The following is a 12626-nucleotide window of genomic DNA, read 5'->3' as shown; positions in this document are numbered from 1 at the left end:
TTGTTAAGTGGAGAGACAGGGGTTGTTAATGAGCAGCAACAGTTTCCTGTCACAAGTGTTTTATGGACAATCAATAAATTATTTCTCATTTTTCTTTTTCTTCTCCTCAAGACAGTGTTATCACCCAGTAAGTGGGTCACCTCTAATTAACTGGGAGTTTATAAATAACCAGGGGTCTGTCCTGACCCAGATATCAGCTACATACACTGAGAGAGAGAGAGAGATCATGTTGTACTATCCATCAATTTAACCCTCAACAGTCAACAATAAATAATGTTGTTATTAGAAATAAAGCTTCCTCTTGCGTGAACTGTCTGTAGCTGAATAGGTTAGACCTACGCTTCTGTCTGTTAATGTTGGTCATAACAGTGCTAAGTGGAGACCCTAATATTTGATTTGGTACATGGTGTAAAAGGTTTGAGGACCATTGGTGTAAGTCATCATTAACGAGGCATGTTAAAGTTACAGGACGTGCTCTGTTCATCTGTGAAATTGTGCATTACGCCGGTTATTGTGATCAAACCCATTTCTTAATCCGTGTCTTTTTAAGGTCAGATGAGTGGAACTGTTGCTCGGAGAAAGAGCAAAAATAAAAATCTGCAAGTGCTCAAGAATGTAAGACATAAAATGTACTCAGTTTAATGATGGCCAGAGGTAATATATGACAAAATGTCCCAATGAGTCCTCGCTCAGTTTTACATGTGGATTTTTTTTGTGGAAAAGTAATATTCTATTGTCACAAAGTCAAGTTCTCCTTCCTGGTGTGAGGTCCCTGCAGCTTTCTATTAGTATGAGCAGGAAGAAGTGGAGTTCTTGCAAATAAGTGATTATTTTTTCTCAGCAGAGGTTGCTTTGTGTCCATCCATTGCTTCTCCCTCTTTCATCCTCCTCCAATCACTCTCTTTCTCTCTCTCTTTGCGTCCTCAGCAGGGGAGGAAGGGCTCCCTCTGCTCTCTCACCTGGTTCCCCACCTCCTCCCGCATCATTGTCACCAATAACCCCTGGCTGCGTTTGGTGCTCACCATGACGACCACTGCTCTCATCCTGGTGATGGCTGTCTTCAATATGGTGAGAGGTTAAGATGGTGTATTTGCTTTGTCCATGGTCGTTGTGCTTACTGCTGAACAGTGTGGGTCACTGCAGGTCACCAGCTAGAGAAGCACAGTGGACAGGTTTTGATATTGGATTATTCATTTTAATTTGAATTGTTCGTACATGCTATAAAGGCCAGCAGGCGGAAAAGAGCCAAAAACCTGTGACCTTGGTCCAACAGACTCGCCGTTGACAAAGTAATCGCTCTTCAACATCTATCAGCTCCAACTCCAACACGATCTACTCACCATTGTTCTGATCTTAACAGAGACGCCAGAGAATTTAAATTTAGGGGACTAGAAGCCGGAAGTTAACACCAGCATAGAAACTTGACAGCCACTAGGGTTTTTGCAGCATGACTCACACACCTACACACAACTATAAATGCTCTGCCCCATGCGTAGGCTATGGCGTAGCTTCGACGCAGATGCGTGAATTGGCCTTTTGGGGTAATCGAGATTTAATGTGACATAACCATGCCCCACATATGCATAATGCACACCTAGAAGCTAGTCTGGCATGCCCCCTTTCCAAAACCAGGTTAAGTTGGAGGAGAGACTGAAATTTTTTAGTCACGCCAGAATCGGTTAAAGTGGGACAGCCGGCCAATCAGAGCAGACTATCAGAAGGGCGGTCAGGAGTCAGGAGCTGCAGCAATGGACAGTTTGAGGAAAGTGATGTGTTTTCTGAACATTAGAGCATGAAAACCTTTTCAAGTAATAATACAAAATCATCAACCTTCACATGAGCATAATATAATAAGTACAAAGTACTAAGTATTGAGATCTTCCCAACAGTGTAAGAGTAGTAGTGAGCTATCACTAGATGTTTAATAGGCCCTCTAAGTGTCCTAAGACATAGACTGTTCATTTAAAAAAATATAATCCAACTCAACATAGTTGATTTTGAAGATAAATTAGACACGAACAACATGGTGAGTTCAAGCTCTTGTCAAATATCTCTTTAATATAACCAAGCTGTATGATTTTGATGATAACATAAATATGTTATGAGATTTCCTGACATAGATCAGTGCCCATGTTCAATGGATTGAAACAATTACTATAAGTATGAATAAAGCATTTTATTGTTTCTTATCAAGGCATTGAAAGTGTGATCATATACTTTTCTAAGAATGAGTATTGCATTCATGTTAATGGCTGTACCCATTTACCATGAAACATCATTAAGTCTTATGATCATCATGGTCAGGGCCACAGTAACACAATAATTTAGTCTTTGTTATATAAGGATATATATATATATACAGGATGGAATGCAGTTGACGCTGTCTGACATGTCGGACATGGATGAAACTTATTGCCTTCTGGGATATCCGGTGGCCGTGGTTAAAGCATACCACATAACATGGTTTGATTCCTGCCTGTCATACCCTCCTCCCTCTATATATAGACTGTTGACAACCAAATAAAGTCCCCACACGAGGCCTTGACATTCTTTCTTTTGTCAGTTCTTCGTAGAAGATCCTGGAGGCTCTTTGGAGGACGTCTTGACAACTACTCCACCTGACGTCCTGACCACCGCACCGTCTGCTCTTCCAATAATCACTGAGCTTGTAAATCGAAGCGATGACAGCCTGTTGGACACAGGAGAGAACAAATTTTATCTTCCAGTAAGTACAAAAGTGAGAGGTCAACATCATGGGCTGAATATGTGACAGACAATTTATTGATCATCAGTGGCCAAAAACAACTTAAATGAAAAATAAAATAATGACTTAAATAGAATTTAATAGATTTAATTGATTAATAGTTATATTTGTTTTTGCCAACTATGTTTGTTCATAAAATCATCAATAAATAAATAAATTGACCAAAATGGTGTAGGCTGCAGCTTGTAGTGCTTTACACATAACACTGTAGAAGACATGTTCAACTCGGACCTCAGACTGAAGGCAGACTGCTCCGCCCCCACTGACTGCTAGCTTGTTTATTACATTTTTATTAAAGGGATAGTTCATCAAAAAGAGAAAATTCTCATTATCTACTCACCACTATGCCAATTGAGGGGTTGGTGAAGTGTTCGAGTCCACAAAACACTTTTGGAGGTTTCATCGGTAACAGCGTTGCAGCGAAATCAAATACAATTGAAGTAGATGGCGACCACTCGAAAAAGCATCATTTACACTAGCCTAAATGTCTGCTGTTATCCTGATAGCAGAGGACATTCAGGCTAAAAACATGGTGTAAATGATGCCGTTTTTTTTACATTTGAAGAAGTGGTCGCCATTTACTTAGCTGCAATGCTGTCGTATGTAGATATATCTATATATTTTGCTCAAATGTTGGCGTGAACATTTGAATGAAGTCACTCATGTGTATTTTCTGAAGCAGTGTCCCCTGTTGTCAACAGAGACAGCTGTGTCAGTTGTATCTAGTTTGACAAGGAAACTTCTGTAAAGAAGCAACAAAAAAACAGTCGAATCCATTAGTCGTCAGTGGCGCCAAGTCGTCTGACACAGGAATTATTGAAGCTCATGGCTTTGATTTATTTCCTTGTTAATTCTTGTTAAGCATGGTTGACGGCTTTGCACACACATACTTAGATATAGAGAATTACCATGCTTTCTATCAGGTGTTGTATAAACAAAATGTGTTTGTTGTGTATGAATACGTGATATATGATATATTCTGCTATCAGAAAACAACAGTCCTCTTCTTGCTGTGAAACTTTCTGACTCAGAAATGTTTATTGACAGCATGTTTCACTGAACAAATATAGCCCCATCCCCATCTTTTTCATTGACTTGCTGCACTGTGTCCCACTGTGCATCACTTTCTTTCTTCCTTTCATTCTTTCTGTCTCCAGTACTTCATCTACTGTTGTATTCTGGGCCTGGTGTCATGCTCAGTGTTTCTGAGGATCAACTATGAGCTGAAGATGGTGGTGATGCTGGTTGCCGTTGTGATCTACAACATCATCATCCTGCAGACACATTCCTCTCTACTGGACGGATTTAGCAAAGCACTGTATCCCACAAATGAACTGGATAGGTACACCTGGAAAGAACACACACACACACACACACACACGTCCTAAGCAATAATGAAACAGTTTCAATCGGTAACTGTTTGAAACCTTTTGCCCCCACCGACCCTGCAGCTTGCTTGTGTCAGTCGAGCAGAGCCTATTAAAATTACTAATGAGACGGAACGTCGGTCTTCAGGGAAGGACTACTGCTGAGGTAGCACTCTCCCGTATGACTGTCGATCAAGTGGAACCCCTGAGAGGAAGATTACAAGTGGCAGAATGAGATACAGCGGTTTTGTGTTGATTGAGCTGAATTCATTTCTCACATTTGACTGACAGCTGGAGTATCGCTGCAGAAAAATCACATTATGCTAAATGTTTCTAGAGCAGCAGTAGGGACAAGTGAAAATACTTTTTATCTCGTGCTAATATTCCTCTCTTTGTTTCTCATGTGCTCCTTGGCTTTATTAGTAAGGGTGCAATGATTCTAAAATACAAAATTAGAAACAGTGATATATAAAGTGACAATTTTCTTTAAATTTGGTACAAACATACACTTGGACTCAAGGATGGCCTGATTATAATTTGGAGGTCGAAGGTCAAGGTCACTGTGACTCTGTCCTTTTTTTCCTCTGACCATATTATCTCATGCCTCAAGATAATCTTTCGTACAATGGTTCATTTAGACTCACAGATTAAATGATTCGATTTGGGTAGTCACAGGTCAAGGTCACAGTGGCCAAAAAATGTTTTTTGGCTTCTTTAACATGATATCTCAAGTCTGTCTTGGGAATTTCAGGAATTATTTCAAATTTTGACTAGATGTCAATTTGGACTCAAATATGAACTGATTAGATTTCAGTGGTCAAAGGTCACAGTGACCTCATAATATATATGCAGACAGAAACTACACTGTTTGGAGTCATACAACCACTGTGTCGTGTTTCTAGTTAGCAGCTGTGACCCAGAATGAGTTTGGGACTATTTTCAGCATCAAAACCTTTGGCACAATGATGGTATATCGGCTGACTCGAAAAAATGTTCATGCTAACCTGTGCAATTATGTGGCTCACTGATGGGGCAGGATTAGAATAAGATAGATCAGGCTTTCATTATACAGACAATTATCATCCTGTGAAAATGTTTGTTTCACAGGATTCGATGATTACATGATACAACCACACTTTGACAGCAGACGATCAACAGTGTGTTGATTGTTCTCTCTCTCTCTCTCTCTACAGACCAGGAGTCCTGAAGGATCTGAAGACAATGGGCTCCGTGTCACTTTTCATCTTCTTTGTCACCCTGCTGGTGTTGGCCAGGCAGGTCAGTAGTCATCCTAACTGACTGGCACAATGATATAATCATTAGTATGTAACAGTAACATACAGCCTAAATTTCTAGCCTATAGGTTAGAAGTTTATCTGGGTCACTACAGTTGTGTCAGTTCTGTTGGGTTGTTGCACAATCTTGTTTTACAGAAAATCTCTGCCTGACAAGATACTTAATATCAAAGGATTTGAAATGATCTCCACCCAGTTCCATAAAAAAAACCTTCAAAAGCAAGTGAACCTGCTTTCAAAGATTTGGCTCAGTATGCTACATGATCAAAATACTTTTTGTTCAGCCAGCCTGGCCCACTGCCTCCATATGAGAACCAAACTCAGCTGACACAGATTTGCTGTGCTTTGGGATACCATCCATCATCTGTGACCCCAAAACAGATGTTCTGGACAGACAGACTTTCCCCTGAGCCTCTGTACCCAAAACCGGGGCTCCCCAGAGAGCCACAGTTGATTCAAACAGCTCCATGTGTTGTTCTCATTCTGGGTCACTGTCACCAGGAGGGATGGGAGGCATTTGTTTTGGTTGCACACACATTTAAAAATTCTTTTGTAACCATCATATCAAGGTCGTTCAGGGGCAGCGGGGTTTGTCGTTCTGGATGCTATATAGTTAGTGCATGAATATGCTTCATCAATTGTCATGAAAATAATTCAAGGGTAAAAAGGGCGTTTAAAGTGGCGTCACCCTAAGCTCTTGACACAGGAGTGCGAAAATCTGTGTCAAATATGAGGACGCAGGATCACACAGTGTCCATTTTTCCATGCCTTCAGCCTGCTGTTATCAAAAATTTGTCTTACAAAATTTTTTATCATCAACTCTAATGAGTCCTTTCCCTGCCATTTAGTCAGAGGGAGGAGAAAGCAGGTTAGGAGAACGGAGGCATCTGTAATTTATCTCACAAGAACAGCTGCACGAAGGAGCAAAGCTCATTCACAAGCTTGTTAGCGGCTTTCTAAACAGCATTTGGAATGAGCTCAGTGTCTTCTGGCCTAGTTTCTGGACTCCTGGAGTTCCTGTTTTCAACACTCAAACTGTACATTCACACATGCATACATACACAGATGGCTCAGACAACTATCCTCATCCAAGGCTGGAAGCTAATCTATATTTCTACATGAGCCTCTGGCGATCGACTGTATAGCACCAGATCTCAGCACAGAGCCACATCTTTCAGACTGCTACCCACACACATGACAAATCTGTCACAGGAGACTGAAAATTCTTCCACACACATCCACACACACACTGTAGGGACCAACCCACAGGTAGCCTGCAGCTCTCACAGATATACTGTATATCAGGATAATGATGGGGTGTTGGGGGGATCCCACTCCCCATTTGAACACACTCACACACACTCCTGGGAAGTTTTGACCCCAATAGATGAGTCTTACTGTGTTCAAAAGTCCCGTAAGCATGAATAAACAACAGAAAAAACAAGCGGTGGCTATCATTTATGCAAAACAGTGGGGTCTTCTCGCTCTTTCCTAAAGCAGCGATATTGGCGCTTGTCAGTGTCGTCTTATTGAGTTGAGACTGTTCTATGAATACAAAGCATGTTTTTTAGTTTCAATTGGTTTGCAGTTCATAGAAATCTAATTTTAAATTTTGCGATGATGATAAGAGGAGAACTCAGACAGGCTGTTTGTCGAAACGCTCTGATATCATGGACACATTTCTGTAGACAAAAAAATGACAAAAGTAGAAACAAATAAATGACACAATGAAAATGGATATTTCTGCATTCCTACAAATTACATAAAAAAGATGTATTTCCATATTCTGATTAGGTAGACAGGCCTAAATCTGTCTAAACCCTGATTGGTTATAGCACTGTAATCAACTTTCCTTAACATTCACTGTTACTGTATATCATGGAGCTGAGCTTCAACAACTACGCTAAGCTAATACTGAGCTAAAGGCAAAGCTCCATGTATCGGCCAACTCAAGCGGAAGTAGGAGACCAGATGACCGTTGATCATTAAAACCAATCAGGTTTTAGACTCAATTTAGCCCATCTACAGTCCCTTAGTAGCATATGGACGCAAAATACGAAGTAAATAAAAAAATAAATAAAAAAATAAATCCATGTAGAAATAACTGAATGTAGAAATACAGAAAGTCTTTTCATTGCCAAGTACTTTTTTTTTCATTATGGATAAATGGATTTATTTGTTTATAACTTGTTGTCCTTTATCTGTGGCTGGACAACAGACAAATATCAAATACCACAACTTAACTGTAAATTAAAGCTGGCTTAACTTCGGTGGCGGTTCGGAGTGCTCGGTGTGAATGACGCAGGTGTCTCTTTACTCTGTGTCCTCCTGTAACAGAATGAATATTACTGTAGGTTGGACTTCCTGTGGAGGGACAAGTTCAAGAGGGAGTGTGAGGAGATCGAAACCATGGAGAACCTCAACCGGGTTCTGCTGGAGAACGTTTTACCGGCGCATGTTGCCGAACACTTCCTGGGACGCAACTGGAAAAATGAGGTGAATTCCAAAAAAAAGATGATTTTTATTTCATTTTCATGAATTTCAAAAGATATGTTTCACGTCTGTGTGCTCAGATGTGACTTCTTTTAAAAGTTATTTTTCACCAGCTTGTTCAGTGCTTGACTCACCAACTGCGTAGTCAAGCTTACAAAATAGTGTATATTCCTCATGCTCCGAGGTTGTTAGAACCAGAAGTGCTGGTGCTTTGACATCTCTGTTTATAATTCTCTGTATTTTAAAAGTTTACATCCTAAATATCGGAAATTAACACAAGGTTTTTTTTTAACTGATCTACAGTTCAGCATTACACTTGATTCTGGGAGTTTTAGCTGCTTAGTATTAGTGCTTTTACTGAACGAAGACAGTGAATAAAGCTTTTTTCAAGTGTCAAATTAAACTAATGGTTAATTATTTGCATGCAAGTAGTATGCAAATTATTCAAACTAGCAACAATCAGATTTGTGACATTTGCATCACTTCTTCCATAAAAGGTTTTAATAGATTTGTGTCAGCTTCTTAAGAGAATGAATGTTTCCTGAACACAAACGATCAGGGATAGAATCATGGTATAGATGTCCCATGCATTGCAACTTTTTAGTTTGGCCCCGTGTCCCATCCACTAACAAGGAGGAGGCAGGGTTTATGACCTTTACTACAGCCAGCCACCAGGGGCGATCCAGATACTTTATATACAGTCTATGGAAAGTACTGAATGACAAAAACGGCAAAACGGCTCTTTTCTGTTCATTTCTTTTGTCAGCTCATTATTTTAGTTCCTCAACTCTTACACGCTGCTTGCATCACTTTATTTTCCACCATAGTTTAATAAACACATTATCTTTTTCCTTTCCTTGGTTCCCTCTCCATGCTCTGCTGCTGCTGCGTACTGTCCTGATATACATGCTGTAATTGATGTAGCCTATTTGCTATCATACTTCCCAAACCTATATTTCTCCTTTATTGGCTCCAGTGTTGTAAATTTTAGGTTGTGCTCATTACCCCCATCTGCTTTTCTCTGACGTCAGTTTTCCCTGTGATGGATGTTTTTTTACCACTTTGCCGCTGTAGTGTCCCCACAGAGTTGATAAAGTTTTATTTCATTTAAAGAGTCATTGTTCGGCGTGCTGATGGATTTTCTTTCTGTGGGGGAAACTTTGTTATGACCTCACAACCCTTTAACTTTCCTCCACTGCCGCTCGATCAGCGCAACACACATCCAGCTGGTATTTCCTTCTTGCTTGTTATCAGGACCTGTATCATCAGTCATACGAGTCGGTGTGTATGATGTTCGCCTCCATCCCGGATTTCAAAGAGTTTTATACAGAGTCTGACGTCAATAAGGAAGGACTGGAGTGTCTCCGTCTTCTCAACGAGATCATAGCAGACTTTGATGAGGTAAACTCCTCGCCTATTGATAAGCCTGGCTGTGTGACGATGTTTTTCCTGCTGCTTTGATGAGAGGCAACTGACATCATATGTTGTTTTATGCTCCTCCTCATGTCCTGCTCTGTCCTCAGCTGCTGTCCAAGCCAAAGTTCAGCGGCGTGGAGAAAATAAAAACCATCGGTAGCACCTACATGGCTGCAACTGGACTCAATGTGACACCAGGACCAGAGTGCGCACAGGCATGCCTCTACACACAAGCACTCATTTTCATATGCGCACACAAAGACAAATGTGCACAGCCACACATATTTTAGTGTCTGGGGTCAAAGCTCCTGCTGTCAGCTGTACTTTGATTTGATTGCAAAAGACCAGAGCTGTTTTTCATGAGCGTCCCATTTCAGAGTGCCAGCACAGTTTTGGCAGCTCTGAGCTTGTATTCAGTAAATTTTTAATTTATGGTCACAAAACAGGACAAGGTATTTGTCACTGTCCAAAAACATTCAGAAGCTGCGTGTGGGTACCTCCGTAAAATTTTCTACATATACTATTGAAGCATAAGTGATTCATTACGACGCTCATCTGAATACATCAGTGTATTCACTGGCAGCAGTTGAGATAATCATTCATGAAAGTGGGAGAATATTGTGGTGTGAAAACAAATCTACTTCATTGATAGGAAATCTGCTTAATTCACCGTTCACCAAGTCCCACTCTCCCTAGTTACTGTTGCTATATCGTCAAGCTTTGGAGCACAACACATGACATATTTTTCAGTGATGACGTTGGCAGAATTATAACTTTACACTGATGATAATTTTTAAAACCAATGGGTCTTTGATTTCAATCAGGCTTTTTGTTCTAACTGTGGGATTTCATTGCCATGCAGGATGACAACTGTGACAGACTCTAATATTAGCTGTAGCTCGATAGCTACCTTATGAAATGGATCAATGGATTTTTTATTTTTTGGTTTTGCTTTATGGTTCATAAAACAGTGTGTGTCACATAGGGGGAATATTATGAATAAGAAACAAAGGTCGCTCTAACATGTTGTGCTGCCAGAAAGAAAATGAAGCAAAACATGGAAAATATTCTTTCAATTCTTGACACCTGTCACAGAGGATGAGCTCAAAAAGACTGACGAATGAAACATGGTAAATGTCTGAGATATTCAAAGTCTCAACAGTCAGTTGAGCATTAGTCAATGTGAGCTCTCTACAGACGTCCTAACAAGACAGACATTTTCATAAGCAGCCAAACACTGTTTCATTGTCGGCCGTGCGAGGACGATGATAAAACTGCAGTCTGAATCAACTCATTATAATTGTGGGTGTAACAAGGTGATTTTTTATGTTGCACGGTGAAATCACTCACAAAGACACTGAGTTCATCTCATCACTGAGCATATTTCTTTCACTTTTCTTCTCACTAATGTCTGAGTGTGATGTGTTTATATGAATACTGTAATGATTATGGTCCAATATCATTGTAGGTAGTTTGTAAGATGCTTAAGTGGACATGCTAACATTTACAGCCGACGATACTGCGTCCAGTAAACACACACTCCTTTCACACTGCACCTAAAACCCACTAATACACCAACATCTTGTTTTCAGTGTGAAAGAGTAAAAGCAACATTCAGAATACATCAGTGTATCCGCTGGCAGCAGTTGAGATAATCATTCAGGAAAGTGGGAGCATAGGTTTCCTGAGGTTGTCGCTCATGGTGATCATGCTCCTGTTTAGTCAAATTACTGCTTATTTGTCAGATATTGTCAGAGATACTGTTCAAATTGCTCCTTCAACATGTTTTATTTCTCCCTGCGTTTCCCCACAGGAACATGACAGACAATACATGCACATAGGCACAATGGTGGAGTTTGCTTTTGCTCTTGTTGGGAAACTCGACGTCATCAACAAACACTCCTTCAACGACTTCAGACTCAGAATTGGTGAGAACATTTTTTCCACACAAAGAGTATGACTCAGAGTCACTGATTATCCAGGATGTCATTTGTGATGTGTTTTTATTAGGGATAAACCATGGCCCAGTGATTGCAGGAGTTATCGGGGCCCAGAAACCTCAGTACGACATCTGGGGGAACAGTGTAAATGTGGCCAGTAGGATGGAGACCACCGGGGTCCTGGGAAAAATACAGGTGAGCTGTCTAATAAAACACAGGTGTGTGTCTGACAGTGTGTCAGTGAAGCAGTCACGTCTTTGTGTCCACACAGGTAACGGAGGAGACAAGTCTCATCTTATCAACGTTAGGATACATGTGTTCGTGTCGTGGCATCATCAATGTTAAGGGCAAAGGAGAGCTGAAGACCTTCTTTGTTCACACAGAGATGACCCGATCTCTGTCACAAGGGACTGTGATGCCCTGAGTAACCCAACAAATAGTCACACACACACACACACACTTATACAAATACAAAGTGGCCGTAGAAGTGATTTGTCATGCGCTGTAACTAAAGTCCATTACCAGCAGCCTGCAGTGCCCTGGATACACAATTGTCGAAAACCACTTTTATCCTTAGCACCACGTCGTAGAACAGGACGGAGGTTTACCACCAAGGTCCTTCAATGCCTCGTTTCCACATCTCAAGTGTAACAAGGACTTTGCTCTGAGGAGTCTGTTCTCTTAAGGGAGTGCCTGACTAAAGAGAGGCTCTCAAGGACTACAGTCGCCCATCTGTACTATAGTCATGGTGTGGGGCTCATTAGATTAGCCATGCCAGTGTTGCAGTGCAAACTGAGCTGTCTGCAAAGCTGTTTTTTAAATATATATATATATATATATATATATGTATATTTATATACATATATATATATGGCTCTTTGGCACTGTGAGCTAGTTTTATTCCATTTTATTCCAAGTGGATGTGACAATAGTTTATTGTTGTGTAGAGCAGCTGATGCCAACAGTTTGCCAGCATGATGGGTAGTTTGCCAGAACCTGTGAATTGTATTTAAAGATTTCAAGCTGCGTCCGTGTTCCACTGACGAGGAAGGTGGACTCAGGCAAAGGATTCAAGAGGAAAGTAGAGGTTTCTTTTTTTTACAATCCATCTGGAACCAAACAAACAGCGACGTGTGTACATGTTCACTGCCATTCTTTTGTTATTCATTAAACATTTGTATATAATGTCTTTGTGTCTGCGCTTTCACTACAAATGCAACATGGTGATGAGATGAGAACACTTAATCTGTTAGCTAAGCGAAAATACTTCATGACTAAGATTTGGAGGTTCTGTGAGCAGGGTTGACTGACATTTAGAAGATTGATTTTAAAACAATCTGTGTTTATGTCC

General features: G+C 40.5%; 1 protein-coding gene across 3 annotated transcripts in view; it reads left to right on the top strand.

Moving 5' to 3' along the window:
* The window catches only part of adcy2b (adenylate cyclase 2b (brain)), a 40955-nt gene extending 28860 nt beyond the window's left edge, over positions 1 to 12095 (top strand). Inside the window, exons 16-25 of one of the 3 annotated variants that reach the window (XM_020090333.2) lie at positions 928 to 1068; positions 2564 to 2725; positions 3922 to 4106; positions 5325 to 5409; positions 7764 to 7922; positions 9174 to 9320; positions 9443 to 9550; positions 11149 to 11263; positions 11346 to 11470; positions 11547 to 12095. In XM_020090333.2, the coding sequence (XP_019945892.1) occupies positions 928 to 1068; positions 2564 to 2725; positions 3922 to 4106; positions 5325 to 5409; positions 7764 to 7922; positions 9174 to 9320; positions 9443 to 9550; positions 11149 to 11263; positions 11346 to 11470; positions 11547 to 11699 (1380 nt within the window). In that variant the 3' untranslated portion in view covers positions 11700 to 12095. Of the gene's footprint in view, positions 1 to 927; positions 1069 to 2563; positions 2726 to 3921; positions 4107 to 5324; positions 5410 to 7763; positions 7923 to 9173; positions 9321 to 9442; positions 9551 to 11148; positions 11264 to 11345; positions 11471 to 11546 lie in introns of those variants that run through there. The other 2 variants (XM_020090334.2, XR_002202844.2) reach the window with 2 other exon arrangements.
* The last annotated feature ends 531 nt before the right edge of the window (positions 12096 to 12626 follow it).

This window comes from Paralichthys olivaceus, chromosome 20, assembly GCF_024713975.1.
Source record: "Paralichthys olivaceus isolate ysfri-2021 chromosome 20, ASM2471397v2, whole genome shotgun sequence".
NCBI classification, from domain to species: domain Eukaryota; kingdom Metazoa; phylum Chordata; class Actinopteri; order Pleuronectiformes; family Paralichthyidae; genus Paralichthys; species Paralichthys olivaceus.
Note: the sequence above shows the minus strand (reverse complement) of the source record. Positions and strands in the feature narration are given on the sequence as shown.